At 46.4% G+C, this 17,503-nt stretch overlaps 1 protein-coding gene across 2 annotated transcripts in view; it reads right to left on the reverse strand.

Annotated features, from left to right (window-relative positions):
- LOC129499858 (aurora kinase C) overlaps positions 1-15,227 on the reverse strand; it is a 55,587-nt gene extending 40,360 nt beyond the window's left edge. Inside the window, exons 1-4 of one of the 2 annotated variants that reach the window (XM_055309811.1) lie at positions 15,104-15,227; positions 13,391-13,517; positions 5,620-5,715; positions 832-2,246 (exon numbers count right to left, since the gene is read on the reverse strand). In XM_055309811.1, coding sequence (XP_055165786.1) covers positions 832-2,246; positions 5,620-5,715; positions 13,391-13,517; positions 15,104-15,133 — 1,668 coding nt within the window. In that variant the 5' untranslated portion in view covers positions 15,134-15,227. The remainder of the gene's footprint in view (positions 1-831; positions 2,247-5,619; positions 5,716-13,390; positions 13,518-15,103) is intronic. The other variant, XM_055309808.1, reaches the window with a different exon arrangement.
- Between the last annotated feature and the right edge of the window lie 2,276 nt (positions 15,228-17,503).

Genomic DNA, 17,503 nt, shown 5'->3' on the forward strand with positions numbered 1-17,503 from the left:
GGAACTACAGAAAACTAAATCAATTTAAATAAGAATAAAGAGAGAGGAATCACTTTACCCAATTTTGAGATTTACCATATAGCTACAGAAATTAAATAAATTGGATCAAAAACAATTCTGGAAAAGTCTGTTTCATGTTTAAAACCATATAAAGAACAGTTTGTTTTCTGAATATGTAAGCTTTAAAGTCTTAACCAATGCAATAAAATGTGCTGTTTTTATATGTATACTTATCATTTTAATACCTGTCTGCAATTGTCTAACTCTTCTGACACTGGACAGCAATGAATGTATATACATGACACATACAGGGTGGTCAAGACTCACTGCCTCTGAAACATCCCCTGACCCCAAGTAAACTAAAGAATCCATGACAAAGTGCTATAAGCTTGACAGAGAAGTCTCAAAAGTTTTTCATTTCATTTGCTATTCTACATCTCCACCTTCTTTTAACAAAAATTCCTGAGATATTACTGCAGTGTAAACTAAGGAGAAACATGTAGCTGAAGGTTTTACTCCATGCACAATCAACACTGCTTTCTCCCTCACAAATCAATTCTCAGATGTACAGTAAGGCTCTGGGCTGGGTCAACCTCTAAAATGCATCTCTACAGGACTACTGATGGTCTGGGATGGAAGATCTTCTCAAAGTGAAGATACTCGGGGGGTTTCTCTTTGGTATGTCCGATCAGATGCTGTAGTTGATGTTTTCTCTGGCAAAAGGTTCTCCTCAGTGGTTACATTCAAGAAGTCCTTCCCCAAAAGCAGTTCTCGTAGGGTGACTGAGGATTGCCCGCTCGAGAAGGGTCTTCCCACTTCCGTTGCACTGACAGGCTTTCTCCCAGTATGAATCCTCTGATGCTGAGTGAGGGAGGAGCTGCGACTAAAGGCTTTTCCACACTCACTGCACTTATAGGGCTTCTCCCCAGTGTGGATAATAGCATGTCGAATGAGGTTTGTGCTCCAGCAGAAGGATTTCCCACATTCCATGCACTCGTAGGGCTTCTCTCCACTGTGAATCCGCTGGTGCCTTGTGAGCCCTGAGCGGCGGTTGAAGGCCTTTCCACACTCTGAGCACTCAAAGGGCTTCTCCCCAGTGTGGATGCTAAAGTGTCGAATGAGGTCTTTTCTAGTGCTAAAGGCTTTCCCACACTCTTTGCACTCAAAGGGTTTTTCTCCCGTGTGGGCCCTTTTATGCAGGATGAAAGTAGAGCAGTGAGTGAAGGCCCTTCCACATTCAGTGCACACAAAAGGCTTCTCCCCAGTGTGAATTCTCTGATGCCTCTTGAGGTAGGACCTGTGGTTGAAGGCTTTCCCACACTCTAGGCACTCAAAGGGCTTCTCCCCAGTGTGGATGACATAGTGGTGAATGAGGGCTGCACTCTCACAGAAGGCTTTACCACACTCACTGCATTCATAGGGCTTCTCTCCGGTGTGAGTCTGCTGGTGCCACACAAGATATGACTTATGTTTGAAGACCTTGCCACACTCAAAGCATTCATAGGGATTCTCGGCACTGTGGATGATGTGATGTCGAAGGAATCCTGGCCTATGTCGAAAGACTTGCCCACATTCTTTGCACACAAAGGATTTCTCTCCACTGTGTCTCCTCTTATGCAAGACAAAATTGGAGCGGTGGGTGAAGGCCTTTCCACATTCATTACACTTATAAGGCTTCTCTCCACTGTGAATCCGCTGGTGTTGTGTAAGGTAGGACTTGCGGTTGAAGGCCTTCCCACACTCCATGCACTCGTAGGGCCTCTCCCCGGTGTGGATCATGTGGTGCTGGAGGAGGTGAGTGCTCTTAATAAATGTTTTCCCACACTCAGTGCATTCATAGGGCTTTACTCCAGAGTGAATCTTTTCATGTCCGGCAAGAAGGTGCTTCTTATTAAAAGTTTTCCCACATTCATTGCACTTAAACGTATTTTCCTCTTCATGAATCATGGAATCTTTACCTGATCCACATGAGTCATGGTTATGGACAGTACATACACCATCAGCTATCCCTAAACCATCATGTTCAGGGCTTGTTTTCTCAGGGAGCTTCTCCCTCTGGGGTTCTAACCCTGGTCTCAAGTGTCCTTCCTGCATTTCTGATGGGCCACCCTGATCCTTGGTTTGGCTCAGCTGGAAGTTCCCTGGGTCTCCCTGTTTTAGTTCCTGGAATAAGGGCCCCTCAGGGGACTTATTCAGGGCTGGTTCACAAGTGGTAAGTTCTATGGTCTTGGGCTTTCCCTTGTCACCTGTAAGAAACCCAATACACAAAATGGCCTGTTAGTTATGACAACATAGAAAAAAAAACCAAAATCAGCATTTCAGTGAGAAAAATATAGGTGAAAATAGTGCCTGTCTCTGTTATGTATTATTACCTCTGAATCTAAGGATTCCAATTTCTTTTTATGCCCTGAACCTTGGACTGCTGATACCATGAAAGGGAGACCCAGGAGAAGCTAGGTGATAGGACAAGGGGTCTGAAGTGGAGACACCACTACATTTCCACACTGGATGCAGCTGGAAAGACTCACAATAATGCTGTGTTTTACTTCCTGTGGGCGAGGACACTGCTATAAGAACAGTAGGAAAGGGCCTAATGTAGCCCTGATAGAAGAGAGAAAGTAATCCAAGATTAATTCTCATTCTCCCCTAAAAGAAGTTTGGTCTTTGTTCCAGCTCTAAGGAAGTAACCTCTATACCCTGCATACTTCCAGAGTGATAGATATATCATCTTTGTTATTTACGGTGGTCATGTAGGAATATATCTGATAATTCATGACAACACATAACTCATCATGGCTATACAGTTTATATTAAAGAAGATGATTCAGAGTAAGGTCTGGCCACATCAGAAAAACCAACTGTATAATTAGAAAGTTGGGGCTTTGAGCCACGAGATATCACCTGTGCCTATAGAAAGGAAAAAAAGGGTTAGAGACGGAGTCCCATTGGCAATGATTCAATCAGTCACGCTTATGCAATGAAAGCTCAGTAAGTCTGGATACTGAGGCTCTGGCCAATTTCCTGGGTTGGTAATATCCATGCACTTATTGTCACACATGGATGCCAGCCAGCAGGTAACAAGTCACCAAAGACATGGAAATCTTCTATTTGGAATACTTCTGGCCCCTCTTCTAAGTTGTACCTTTGTCTGTAACAAACATGATTGAGAGTATATACTTTAATAGACTTTAAGAAGTTTTTTGAGTTTTTCCACCTGAGAGTAGTTTTGGGAAATCTCTGAAATTTCAGTGGTTTTGGATGACCTGGGCAGACCTGACAGTCTTTGGAGTTCTGTATTCTTAGCCTTGAGTTTGCCTGGCTAACTGTGTAGAAAGTGATCAAAGAGTTTTCCAATAGGAGGTGCACATCATGTGACAACTTCCACTGGTATAAAAGGAACTGCTACGAAAGAGAAAGTACAAAGGGCAGAGTAGCCTAAGGAGACAGAATGTACAAAGGGACTGATCGCATGAAGAGGATACTAATAAGGATTCAGGAATGGGTAGGAGAGAAGGAAACAGAATTCCTAAGGTTCTGATGGGAGTGACAGTGAGACCTCCCAGGACAAGGCTCATAAGCAGGAGGTGAGCAGGACTGGACTAGACATAATGAGTCTGGTTTGCCTGAGGAGCACTCTGATGAAAAAACTCACAAAATACACATGATCTAGACAAGAAAATGAGAATACTACACTTAAAGACATCAAAGAAGAACTCTATCAATGAAGAATTTAATGTGGCAGATAAGGGAGTTGGAGAAAAGTGAGCTGAAAAGTATAAACTTCCAGTTACACTCCAGTACTAGGAATGTAATATACAACACAAGGAATACAAGCTAACATTGCTGTTATGATGTGCAAGAGAGTGAAGAGAGTAAATCATTACAGTTCTCACAAGACCAATGTTTTCCTTTTTAATTTTCTTCTTTAGACCTACATAAGCACCTGTTTTTACAACTGAAAGAAATTAGAAGATTTTCACTTTTATGAAAAACCACAAAAAACAAAAATAATGCTCAGCATTATTATTATCTGTTTTGCAGCAAGTTGTTAGGGGCAGCAAGCACCTGGGGCAGCTCTTTCACCAAAACTACACTCAACATCAAGCCACCACAGATCTGAACTGTGTGAGCATCTGAACTTTCACCTCAACTTATGTTGTGAATATGTTAGCAAGATGGTGAAAGGTATCAGAAAACTCTAAGAAAAATTATTTTGAGTCCACGAATGGTCAGAACATTTTCCATATAAATTAATGGTAATTTCTTTTAAACTTTAATGCCATTTCCGCTAATGAGAAGTTTAACAGGAATGCTCTACTTTCTCATACTGGGGAAACCTGCATGTATGTCGATCATTACTCAACAAAAGTTTAAAAATTATTAGCATAAAATAAACAACAGTATCTTTTGGTTTGTTTTTAAATATTCATTCATTCATTCATTCATTTATGAATGAGAGAAACAGGAAGAGACACAGGTAGAGGGAGAAGCAGGCTCCATGCAGGAAACTGATGCAGGCTTTGACCCTGGGACTCTAGGATTGTGCCATGGGCCAAAGACAGGAGCTAAACCTCTGAGCCACCCAGGAATCCCGTCAAGAGTATCTTTTTGAAGTCGGGGATAAAGCAAGATTTTTATACAAGACAAAATCATTATTTATATAAGAAATGGCATAAATTACACTGAAATAAGACCTCTATTCAATAAAACGTACTTTAAAGTAGTGAAAAAGCAATATTGAAAAGTAGAAAATTATATCTGCAGCACCTATTAACTGATGAGTTAAGTATAAGGAAGATACAAAAAAAATCCCTACAATAAAGAGCATGCGGGTTGAGTGGAGAAAGGATGAAGTTACATTACACAAGAAATAAGAGTATAAATGAAGAAAACATTTTCCTGAAAAGGTGTGCTCCAGACTCTGGTTAAGGGACTGGCCAGGGCCAGGAGCAAGACCCCTCCCGCTAGATGGAAGGGGAAGCTGCAGACACGAGAGCCCGAATGAGGGTGGTGGGGTGGAGGATCAAGCAATAGAGGTGGTGGACTGTGCTTTCAACATAAAGACCTGCTGACACCTTAAGGGTCATATACTGAGACATCCATGACTGGGTAAGCATCTGGGACAAAGTCTGAGCACCTGGGCTAGCTCATGCAGGACACAGAGCTGACTAGAGGCACCAAGCAGATGCAGAGACAGGTTAGGAGACTAGCAGCATCCCCCAGAGAGAAGATGGGAGCGTGGGTCGAGTATGGGGATGGCTCTGATGGAGGTAGTGCAACTGATGCATTCAGGAGATGTACAGGATGTGAAACGGACAGGATCTGGGGAATGGCTGGATGAGGGACTGAGGGAGGTGGAGGTGTAAGGAATTCTCTGAGGCTGTATACAGCCTCTAACCTGCTTGAGTGGCAGGACCATTCACTGAAACTTGGGAGGTGGAAGGAACGACCAACATTATGGTCCCTTACTGGGCACGCTGACTCTGGGTTAAAGGGCTCCATGGCTTCCAAACCACCAAAGAGGCCAGAACAGGAAGCTTCCCAGGGGACCAGGGCTGGTGGTCTCCTCCCAGTCTCCAGCCTGCAGGGTCTCCCATCTGCCCACATCTTGGCTCCTACCTGGATAGGTACTTTGACACAGGTCTTTCTTCACCATCCATAGCTCCTGCCCGTGCTCCAGCTGGTAGATCAGCTCAGGTCTAGGAACAGGACACCCTGTTCACAGACAAAGAAAGACGACACTAGGATTTTTGTGAAAAAGAAATAAAACCTCGCAATCTAGTCTGGGATTTCAGAATGTGGATATGACCCGGGAATGAAGCTACCCCCATCCACACAAACAAAATACTAACTTATCACCTAGAAACAGGCACAAAGTCCAGTGTTGGGATTCAAAGACTTTAGACAGTAGTGCTGGCTGTGTAGACAGCACCTATTCCCTTTGACTGCCAGCACACAGAATCCCAGGGAATATGACCCCCTCCCCTCCCAGAAAATATTTTCTAATTAACCCAGGTAAGTGAGTCTCAAACCATGTGTGCATCAACATCTCCTGGGATGTCGGGTTCATGTCCAACTGAAAGGAAATTTCTGGCGAGGCCTGGATATCGGTAGATTTTAAAACCTCCCCAGATGATTCTGGCGTTAAAGGAAGGTTGACAAACCAGTCTCTACCAACCTGCAAGTGGCATTCCCCAATCACCAACAGTTAGAGGTGTGCAACTTTAGAAAGCTTTATTCCAGGATGGCTGAGTAAGGGGATCTGCTGCTCCTGTAGTCTGGCAGCATCCCAGGACTTTTGTGAGGGAACCTGCCTATAAGATCTAGAACACAGAGAGGAAGTAAAGAAACCCACAGCTGGGTTATCACCCACCAATGTGAGATAGTAAATTTCCTTCAGGATGAAGACTGAGCTGCTCTGTCACATGTAGCCAAACACAGATGCAGGGGAAGACGACACAGCACTCTGTAAGGAGTCTAGGGTAGAGGCACCAGGACCCACAGAAGGCTGCTCTGGAAGATCCTGAACCATAGCCCAAGATTATCAGTTGTCACTGAGCAAATCTCGCTCACATCTGCTACCCACTCAGGACAGGGTCTGGTGATAAGGCAGTGGAAAGGGAGTAAGCTCTCCCTTCAGCCATCAGGAGTCATGCTCCCTGTGATATAAGGGACCTACTGCCAACAGAGTGTGGGGCACCCTCCTCAGATGCCATGGCACAACAGGCTTAAATTGCTTCGAGGACAAATCTCCCATTCGTTGCTTACCTAACTGTTGTAGTCTGACTCTCAATCCAGCAAGGAATAAAAGACCCCATTTGTGGAGACCCGGGGTTCAATATAAAATGGAGGAAAAAACGTTATGGAATATCTTGCTCCTGCTCCCTCTTAAGATACCTCAGGATGTTTCCAGGCTTTACAACCCCTGGCCAATGAGTTTGGGGACTCCTGACTGCTGCTGCCCACTGGCATGTCACGCGTCTCCTCCTTAAAACCAAACTGACACAATCAGGATACTGATGCCACCACCACCGCTGCCCTAGAGGTAAGCTCCAGCCCCTGGGACTGCAAGAAGCTTATCAGGTAAATATCCAAAGAAAAGAAAAATGACCAGAGACAAGAGAGGTGACAAAAACAATTATGCTGTAGACCAGGGCCCATCTCAGGGAAGCTGCTGCCCAGAGGCCCCAGGACCTCGCCCACTCCTCTCACCAGCAGGAGACAAATTCAGTATGGGGCTTCAGGAAGCTAAAGCCCCAAGAGAAAAAGGAGGGGGGTCTACCTTAGAACTTATGTACCAAAGAAATACCGGGTCTAGAAAATATAATACTCATTCTAAACTATTTAATGACTTAAAAATAGTAATAAAAACAAACTCCTAGAAAGAGAGGAAAAAATAAAAGAGAACTAAGTAAGACATAGAACTAAAACACTGTCTATAAAAACATGAGAGACTCCTAAACTCTGGGAAACGAACAAGGGGTAGTGGAAGGGGACGTGGGCAGGGGGATGGGATGACTGGGTGATGGGCACTGAGGGGGGCACTTGACGGGATGAGCACTGAGTGCTATACTGTATGTTGGCAAATGTAACTCCAATAAAAAAATATACAAAAAAAAATAAAACACTGTCTATAATTTGACCCAATGGGAAATGCAAAATTTATATATTAAAAACATATATGATAAATTACACATAATAACTATGTACAGCATAACAAAACTTATATTCCAAAAAAAATTGTATCACCAAAACAAAACATGGCACTGACGGACTTTTCTGACTCCACAATACAGGTTCTGAATTAACTTCAGAATTTGCTAAATTGTACCAACTGACAAAACTTCATAAATTTAATCAAAACTGGGGCTCAAATCATAGTTATACCTGGAGATTCCGCTAAATTTAAATATTGCTCTGCCCAAACTGAAAAAGTAGCTAAATACAGGGGAAAAATAGGTATGTCTCACTCTAACTATAGACTCACCTATACTTCCACTACTCAGAGAGTACCACTGTCCTAAAATACCCCACTTTGGGCAAGGATGCTCTGACACAATTAAGTAAATTTTTGGTGCTTAATTGGACTCGGTACAACGGGACCCACAAAAACCAGTTAAGATAGTGATAGGCCCAATGGAAGCTGGAAAAGAGACTCCAGAGAGTAAAACTTCACATAAAAGCTAACCAAAAAAGGAATGACTGCCACACCACTTCTCCGTTTGACAGCCTAGTTGTGTCTGTTATTAACCCCGGGGCCAATAAAAGCACTTCACGGTGGGTTCCAACAATCTTAACAGGGTGGCCCATCCAGGAGGGCTCCTGCTGCACTGAGTGTGCCTGCCCCTAGGTGTCATTACTATGTGCTCACACATGGAGAAAGGGCCTGTAGGGAGGTAATTAACATTAAATGAGGTCACGGGGATGTGTAGGACTGGTGACCTTAAAAGCCAGAGGAAAGGCCATGTGAGGACACAGCACAAAGGTGGCAGCCAGGAAGAGATCATCATCTGTCTGCCAGCACCTTGGGTCTGAGACTTCCAGTCTCCAGAATGACGTGAAAATAAAGCTGTTGTTTAAGCAGCCAGAGCTGATTCACACAATCCACACACCCAATACCCCATATGAATAAATCAATAACATTATCCAATCAACAACCCGGTGATTGTTCTGGGCTTACAGATCTGGCTGACCCTGTTCTGTGCAGCACCTGTTTGGACAACTTCTCAGCCAGCCAGCCTCTACCCCGAAGGTGAACACTTCTTCCCCAGGCTGCCTGTGAGCGTGGCTCCACAGCTCTGCCGCTGCACATGATCTCTGCAGACAAGATCTTCACTGCACCCACCTTCCTCCAGTAGCACAGCTATGACGGCACATCGATGACAACCGTGTCCGAGGAAATTCATTCCACACATTCATTATGGACATACAAATCCAACATCTCTAATACTAATGTTAGAGATAGTTTAGTTTCAACTAATACTACTACACTTAGTATTATTTGGGGGCTCGTTTATAAATTTTATCTCACTGGTACTGTTAGTTACAAATCAGTCCACCTTAAATGGGGTTCTTGCCAACAAAGACTAAGGTCTACTCAAAATATTGTTAACAGCACGAGCTCAGCACAGCTACTGAGGACTCTGTAAGACAGAATGGAACCCAATCTGGGCCCTCTGGCAGAACTCCACTTGTAGGACGTGGCAGCTTCTCCCAACCTCTGTCCCTTGCCAGATGCTTTGGTGTTGGAGAGGGCCAGCCCTCCTCCAGGCCCTTTGGCTACCTGGAAAGCCCTTTGAGTTTAACAGAGAGAACAGTTACAGGAGTTCATGAACCATAAGAAGGATGCCACTATCCATCACACATGATAGAGACCAATGGAATGCTGCTGCTTTCTATCTCTTAGCCAGAATGTTCTAAATAAAAAATGGATCTAAGAAACATTACTTGGCCAAACTTCGGGGGGGCGGGGTATCTTAGCACTGATGAACAAATGGTCCCATCTCCAAATTCATTATAAACTGTTGAGCCACTGCCTAAAAATGGTCTCCTTTGGGGTAAAGAACTCTTAAGACTCTCTTGTCTCACAGACACCCCAAACAAAAATCAAAACCACACATCTCTAATCTCTACACATAAAAGGGCCACAATACAAGGCACTTGTATTCCTTACTCCCTTCAGAGTTGCAGACAATACTGTAAGACACACACATTTCGCTTCTCGAATTATGCAAGGCTAGGCTCTGGGAAGAGATATTCCACAGAACTTTCATGCCCCAAACATGCCTCTAAAACCTGGTTTAAGTAAAAGACATAAGGGTTGCTTCAAATAACTCCTTCCAAATTCCAATTATGACAAACCCCTAAATGGGTCTCTCTCTTGCCTTAATAAGAAGCCTCTTGGCCAACTCACACCTCACATTAACACACTGTTTCAACCAAACATGGCAAAAGCTGAGGACCCCATCAACTTGCAAAGGATACCATGGTCACACAACCAGACAACATGGTCCCACACTGGCACCTCATGGTGAAGACAACTCCACCCCAGCAGATGTCCATGGACGGCCTCTCCTAAGACGAAATTAGACACAGGACCTTTTTGCTTTCTTGCATTAGGAATTCTATTTTGTTCCTGAGGTGACTTTTAAAAAACTCCTGAGGAGGAGGGGCCAGGGAAAGCAATCATGTGATTAGAACGCTAGAAAATCTGTTCTATCCCTTAACCTCTGTGGAGGCAAGAAGGGCTGGAGATGGAGTTCAATCATCAATGGCCAATGATTTCATCAGTCAGGCCCATGTAAGGAGCTTTAACAAGAAGCCCCAAGTAAAGTGCTTCAGTGGGTTGCCAGATTGGTTAACGCATCAAGATGGCAGAAGAGTGACAAGCCAAGAAGCCATGGAAACTCAGTGTGCTGTTCTACATACATTGTCCTTTGTATCTCTTGCATTTAGCTGTTTCTGAATTTAATCCTTTAAATAAACAGGGAATATGCTTTTTTTTTTTTTAAAGATTTTACTTATTTATTCATGAGACACACACACAGAGAAGAGAGAGGCAGAGACACAGGCAGAGGGAGAAGCAGACTCGCTGCAGGGAGCCCGATGCGGAACTCGATCCCCAGACCGAGGATCATGTCCTGAGCTGAAGGCAGATGCTCAACCGCTGAGCCACTCAGGCGTCCCATTAACAGATAATACTGAAGTGCTTTCTTAAGTTTTGTGAGCCACCCTAGCAAATTATCAACCCTGAGGAGGGGGTCATATCTCTGATTTACAGCCAGTTGAGCAGGACAGGTGACAACCTGGCATCTGAAGTGGATTGTGCGGGGGTATCTGTGGAGGTGCTGTCCTAGGAGACTGAGCCCCAACCTGTGGGATCTGTGCTAACTCCAGGTAGTTATGTCACAACTCATGGTGTGGAAAACAAGATTTTGATATCAAGAACTGCTGCCAAGTAGAGGAAAAATTTTTTTTCTTATACATACAACTACCACACATACACAGGCATGTATGTACGGGTGTGCTCAAGCGTGTGCGTGTGTGTACACACACAAAATATGTACGTACGCTAAAGACATACATACAAATATGTAAACCGTACACTAGCATTAATCTCCCTGTATTGCCTGTCCCTAAGTCATCTCTACAAATTAAAATCTTAGAAGTGCAAACTCATACAGGTGGGATACTGTGGGAATTTAAATGAGTAGAGCACCAATAAGCCCAAACAGTCCTGCTTAGTCAGTGCTCAGGGTATCTCAGCTGTGCTGATGATTATGAACTGCTTTCTAACATGACCCATATTTAATTTTTCTTATTTTCGTCAAAGAAAATCTTGCATCAGTCCAATAAATGGGAAACGTAGAGTCACTTCCTTTGGTAGCAGGTCACCACGAAAACTCGGCAATGGAATACAAATGTTAAGTCCCAGTGAGTGCATACTGCCTATTCGGGGCTGCAAACTCAAGGCTACTCTGTTTTAAAGGGAAAAGTACCAACCATTGGAGGGAAGGAGGAGTGAAGAAGGTTCAGCACTAAATCCAGACTTGTCATCAAAAACAATCAGAAGGCAGGAAATGATTATGTCAGGGTGTCCCTCAATGCCAGTTGATGAAGTGTTCCTACCTCTCTGAAACAAGTTTCTCAACCTGGCGTAACTATTCGGGTTACATGGGCATGATTACTTAGGTCAAGATAATGCTTTGCTAGGAAAGCAGGGAGGAAACTGTCCTGAGCATTTTAAGGATGTCTGGCAGCATTCCAGGTCTCCACCCACTAGGTGCCTGGCACACCTCTGTCCCACCTGTGACAACATTGCCCCAGTGTCCCTGGGGGATGACATCATCCCTGGATGACAACCAGGGGCACAGAGAGTTATAATCGGGATGACGAGAGAAAGTGAGAGGGATCGGGGAGGGGCCTCTACAAGATCTGGTGATCAGGACACAGCTGGCGAGGTGTTCATTTTACACAGAAGGGGCGACCTTCTGAGTGGCTGAAATGCCCAAGAACACCAACCAGGCAGACACAACAGCAAGCAGAGGCCAGAGGCTGGTCCGTGTGTGGGGAAATCACTAGACGCCCAGCATGGCCAGGGCAGAGTGAGCCCAGGGAAAACACTGAAGGTGAGTGATGAGGTCTTCTGCTGAGAAGACAGAGGGGCCTCTTTATTCTTAAACATTTTGTTACGAAATACTAACCTATCCAACTTTTCTAATCTTGCTCTTTCTCTTCTCACTGACAGACGTGATTCTATTTCTCCCAAAATAGGCAGGTCTCATCCGAAGCTCTGGAATTACAGCCCTCCTTTCCCTCCAACTGAAGGGCCTTGTGGTGATTATCTTCAAGCAGAGAAGCATCTAAGCTGGTGTTTCTCAACTACGGCACTCTGGATTCTGCAGCGGGGACAATTCTTCAGTGAGGGGGCTGTCTTGTCCATCCAAGGATATGTGTGGTACCTTTGGACTCTAACCACTAGATGCCAACACCACCTACCCTCCAGGCAGGACAACCCAAAGTGGCTGCAAACATTGCCAAATGTGTCCCGGGGGCAAAACTGCCAAGTGCTGGGAAGTAGTACTCTACCTTTCTCTTGCACTGGCAGAGGACCTTGGCCCTGGAAACAAGTGACAATGACGAAGGCACACGAACACAAAGAAGCACCATAACCGAGATCACGTTGTTTAGAATAATACCTGTTGGCACTGAAGGCAAAGGCCTTCTGGAGGCCTGCCTGACTCACTGTCCTCTTGGAGAATATCCCATCACTCACAGCCCTGCTAAGGACACTTGAGCCAATCAGGCTCACACAGTCAGCTCCCTCTCTGGAATGTGAAATAAGAACCTCAGACGGAGGCCAGTGTGTACCAAGCACTGGGGTGGGAGGTCCTGACAAGTACCGGCTCGGGCGGCCATCCCTGTCTCAAGGACACCCCACACAGCCCAGCAGCAGACAGAGAAAGAGAACAACAAGCATGCAAAGATGCAGAAACGAGGAATCTGGGGGCCAGTCCTGGCACAACCTGATGAGGCAGAAAAGACCTTTCTGTGTACAGTGCTGTGAGCAGAGAGAGAAGCCAGGACAAGAGACCAGAAGCCAGGACCTAATCATGGTGGTTCCTAGTTCCTCTATCAGCCCCTCAGAGGGCCCAGCTGGAATCCTGGCTTTGGCTTCTGCCAACAGCCCCCTTTCCTCCCATTACTTTCTAGGAGCCAAAGAAGAACCATTTCTTGCCCAAAGAGATACAGGAGAGCAGGCACAAAGAGGTAAGTCTAGAAAATGACTGAAGCTGCAGGCAGGAGGCAGGGGAAGGCTCCAGAGGCCTTCTTGACCAGCCAGGCCTGGAGCCACAGGGTGGTCTGACAAGGAGGTGTGGGGAGGACTTACCCAGAGACACCAGGAGTCCACAGTTTTCCAGCATCACCTCCTGGTACAGGGTCCTCTGGGCCGGGTCCAGCTGCCCCCACTCCTCCTGGGTAAATATCACGGCCACATCATCAAAGGTCACAGATACCTGGAAAGTCAAACAGAGGTAGCAGCGTTGGCCTGGGGGCTGTTGGCTGGGATCACAGCTCCTCTCTACATCCCTGGTAAAGATGCAGAGTGATCAAGGCTCGAATCACCGAGTACCTCCTGAGGGCCAAACTCTGTGCAGGGCTCAAGGGGGAGGTGGGCAATGCTCTGGATGTAATATAGGAACGTATGGGAGGAGCCTCCTCCCTGGGAGCCACTGGAAGGCCACACAACACAATGGAAATGACGCGAGGACTGGGAGATGCAGACAGCAAGGGCTCTAGGACATCAGAGGAGTGAGTGAATAATGATAGTAACGGTATCAGTAACAACAGCAGTACCTGAGCCTCAGTGGTCCTGCTAGCTGCCTGCCCCATGCTGAGGGTTTCACATCCTGGTTACAGGGACTACAAGTCCTCAGTTCTTAAGTCAGTCTCCTGTGGCTTGCATCCAAACTCTTGAAACCCGACTCTGCCAGCTGTGTTACCTTGAAGACATCACTTCATTTCTCTGAGCCTCAGTTTCTGGATCAATACAATAATAGTTCCCACTTCACCAATAACAGTTGTGAGATTTAGACAAAAAATACTCAGTGCTCTGCGTTTTCTGGGATTTTCATTGTTTCTTCCACAGCCTGTGAGGTGAACATTTCATCACCTCCATACTAGTCAATGATAGGCTAAGGTTGCTCCACCAATTCACCCAAAGTCTTGCATCTTACAAACCAGAGGTGAGATTTAGATTAGCGCAAAGTAGCACAGACTTAGAGTAATCGAGGTACTCCTCCAAAGTCAGAGTGATTAAAGTAAGGAGTTTATAAAGCTTCTACCCTAGTTTTTGTTCTTAAAAAATTTCCCTCTACTCCCAAGATATTTGTGAACATGGACAGAGGAGCATCGCCCTCATCACTCTCCTCACAGGTAAGGCATCTGAGGGGGTGGCAGCTCCTTGGGTAAATGGCAGGCAGTGATGCCCCCTGTGTCTCCCAAGCTAAGGGGAGGTGCCACAATGAACCACTGGCATCTTTTTCCTTCCTGAGCTCTGACACCACTTCCCCCTGAGGCCAGGATACCTCAGGGAGGGGGAGCACAAAAGGCTACATATAATACGGGAGTTGACCACAAAGTTTGTTGGCTAAGGGTGAGTGGAGCCTCCTGCAAACCACCCGCAGGGTCTCGCCCTTCCAACGGGTCTCCGCGGCTGAGAGGACCCAGGGCAACCTCTCAGCCCTCCCAGACCCCTAAACAACCACCGACGTCTGCCTCTGTCCATGCACTTCTCTGTGTCTGCAAAGCTGTCCCCCCTGACGCCCAAGGTCGCCCGCTGGAGGTCAGGTGGAACAGCGTCGCGGTAGGGGGTGGAATTCACTGTAAGAACGACAGAAGCATCATTCATTCCCACAACTTACTGAGCAATCAGAGACCAACCCCCTCACAGGCGTGGAGGTCGGTCAGGTGGCACGCCAGCCCCGCACGCCACAACACACGACTGCGGAGACGCGTCGCGGGAAGTCTGGACGCCAGGCCCCTGCAGGCCGGCCTCAGCCCTCGCAGAGCAGCAGCAACCCTGAAACCGACGTCCACTTACCTGCGCCTGGCCTGTCGGCGGCGCCGCCATCGCGGGCCCTGGGGTCAAGCGCCGGGGTCGCTGCTAGCTCCACCTCTGCTCCGCGTGCCCCCGAGACTTGGCGACTGGTGGCAGTCCAGCGGCAGCGCCCCCGAGGTAACAGGCACCGCGACTCGGGACGCCGCCCGTGGCAACCGCGGGGATGAGGGCGCTGCAGAGGCCGTGGCCTGGCGAGCGGCCGGGGAGAGGCACCCCAGCTACACAGGGTCACGGAGCCTACAGAACGCGAAGGCGAGTCCTAGCCTTCTTGCCGGCTCGCTACCCACGAAAGGCCGAAGAAGCGGTACCAGCCCAGTCCTCAGCAAGTCAAGGCCGTCCCAGTTTGATCGGCTGAGGGAAATGGCGGCGGCAGGGAAACACTCGGAAGTCCCGCCCACGTGCGCGGAAGGAAACACTCCTGCCCCGGGCTGTGTTGGCCTGCGCCGCCTCAGGTGCCTTCTGGGTAATGTGGTTTCCCTCCTCTGTAACTCACAGCGCAAGGCGGGTCTTCAGGGGGAGTCTTCCTCTCCGGGGAAGGAGCACAAGCAACTGAGCAACCCTAGCTGCCTTTTTATAGTGGGCACCATTCATTAGCACCAGTGGGGAGGAGCGAGAGCCTCCATTCTGTGCCTGGGGAAATTCAGGCTCGGGAGGCAGGAATGTTTATCAGGATGGAGATCAATACAAAGAACAGAACTCGCCCTCCACTCGAGGCTGGCCTGGTGACTTCCCCTTTTTGGTGCCACCTTCCCGGATCCTCTTCTCAGGGAGCAGACAAAAAAGTAGTTTAAAAATCCTCCCAAAGGAAAAAAAAAAAAAATCCTCCCAAGGAGGTCCCTTTCACAAATGGCACACTCTCCTGGGCCTTTTTTTTTTTTTTTTTTTTTTTTTTTGGCTCAGGACCTTTCTCATATAATGAATGAACTTCTTTCTCTTGTAATGGGCCCAGATTACTAAAAAATATATTTGCCATTCTGTGACGTAGGGAGTAGCAGGTAGAGGAACCTTGGAGGGAAACTCGAAGACTCAGGTTACCAGCAGTGTCAATTTGAAATGTTGATGAGGGGCGCCTGGGTGGCTCATTTAAGCGTCTGCCTTTGGCTCAGGTCATGATCTGGGGGTCCTGGACTCAAGTGCTGCATTGGGCTCCCCACAGGGAGCCTGCTCCTTCTGCCTATGTTTCTGCCTCTCTTTCTCTCATGAATAAAGAAATAAAATCTTAAAAAAAAAAAAATGGCAATGAGACCACAAGGCATGTGTTACATAGGCATTTCAACCAATGACTGAACTTTGGAAGAGAGTTCAGCCTTGATAAAATAAAGGAAATTTTCAACTTTTCATGTTTGTGGGCCCTGCTCTTGGGCTCCCAGGGAAGCTATACTTTAACATTTACCAAGGTCAAAATGACTTGGCAAAACCTCAAAGCATGGGCTCTATTTCTACCCCAAGCATATATTGCACATCTGCTTCGTTGAAAAAAATAAATAACTAAAAAGGAGCATTCCGGGATCCCTGGGTGGCGCAGCGGTTTGGCGCCTGCCTTTGGCCCAGGGCGCGATCCTGGAGACCAGGGATCGAATCCCACGTCGGGCTCCCGGTGCATGGAGCTTGCTTCTCCCTCTGCCTGTGTCTCTGCCTCTCTCTCTCTCTCTCTCTCTCTCTCTCTCTCTGTGACTATCATAAGTAAATAAAAAAAAATTAAAAAGGAGCATTCCAAATATAAAGGTAAGAAAAGGGGGAAAAAATCCCTCTCTGGTTCCCATAAGATTAAAGTTATACAGTTTAGCATATACTAAGAACATAAGACAAAGTCTATAACTTTCTGGAATGTCCTTGGCCATGATAATTTGTTTTTTTTTTTTTATTTATTTATGATAGGCACACAGTGAGAGAGTGAGTGCCTCTCTCTCTGTGTGTGACCATCATAAATAAATAAAAAATTTAAAAAAAAAAGAAAAGAAACTTCTTTTAAAGATTTTTATTTGAGGGGATCCCTGGGTGGCTCAGCGGTTTGGCGCCTGCCTTTGGCCCAGGGCGCGATCCTCGAGTCCCGCATTGGGCTCCCAGCATGGAGCCTGCTTCTCCCTCCTCCTGTGTTTCTGCCTCTCTCTCTCTATGTCTATCATAAATAAATAAATCTTTTAAAAGATTTTTATTTGAGAAAGAGAGAGAGCACAAGCAGGGGGAGAGGGGGAGGGAGAAGCAGACTCCCCACATAGCAGGGATCCCCAAGTGGGGCTCCATCCCAGGACCCTAGGATCATGGCGGACATGAGCCAAAGGCAGACACTTAACCAACTGAGCCATCCACGTGTCCTGATTTGTAACTTTTTATGTAAAAAAAAAAACAAAAACAAAACCCACAAAAAGCCATATATAACCC

This window comes from Nyctereutes procyonoides, unplaced genomic scaffold, assembly GCF_905146905.1.
Source record: "Nyctereutes procyonoides isolate TBG_1078 unplaced genomic scaffold, NYPRO_anot_genome, whole genome shotgun sequence".
Lineage (NCBI taxonomy): Eukaryota > Metazoa > Chordata > Mammalia > Carnivora > Canidae > Nyctereutes > Nyctereutes procyonoides.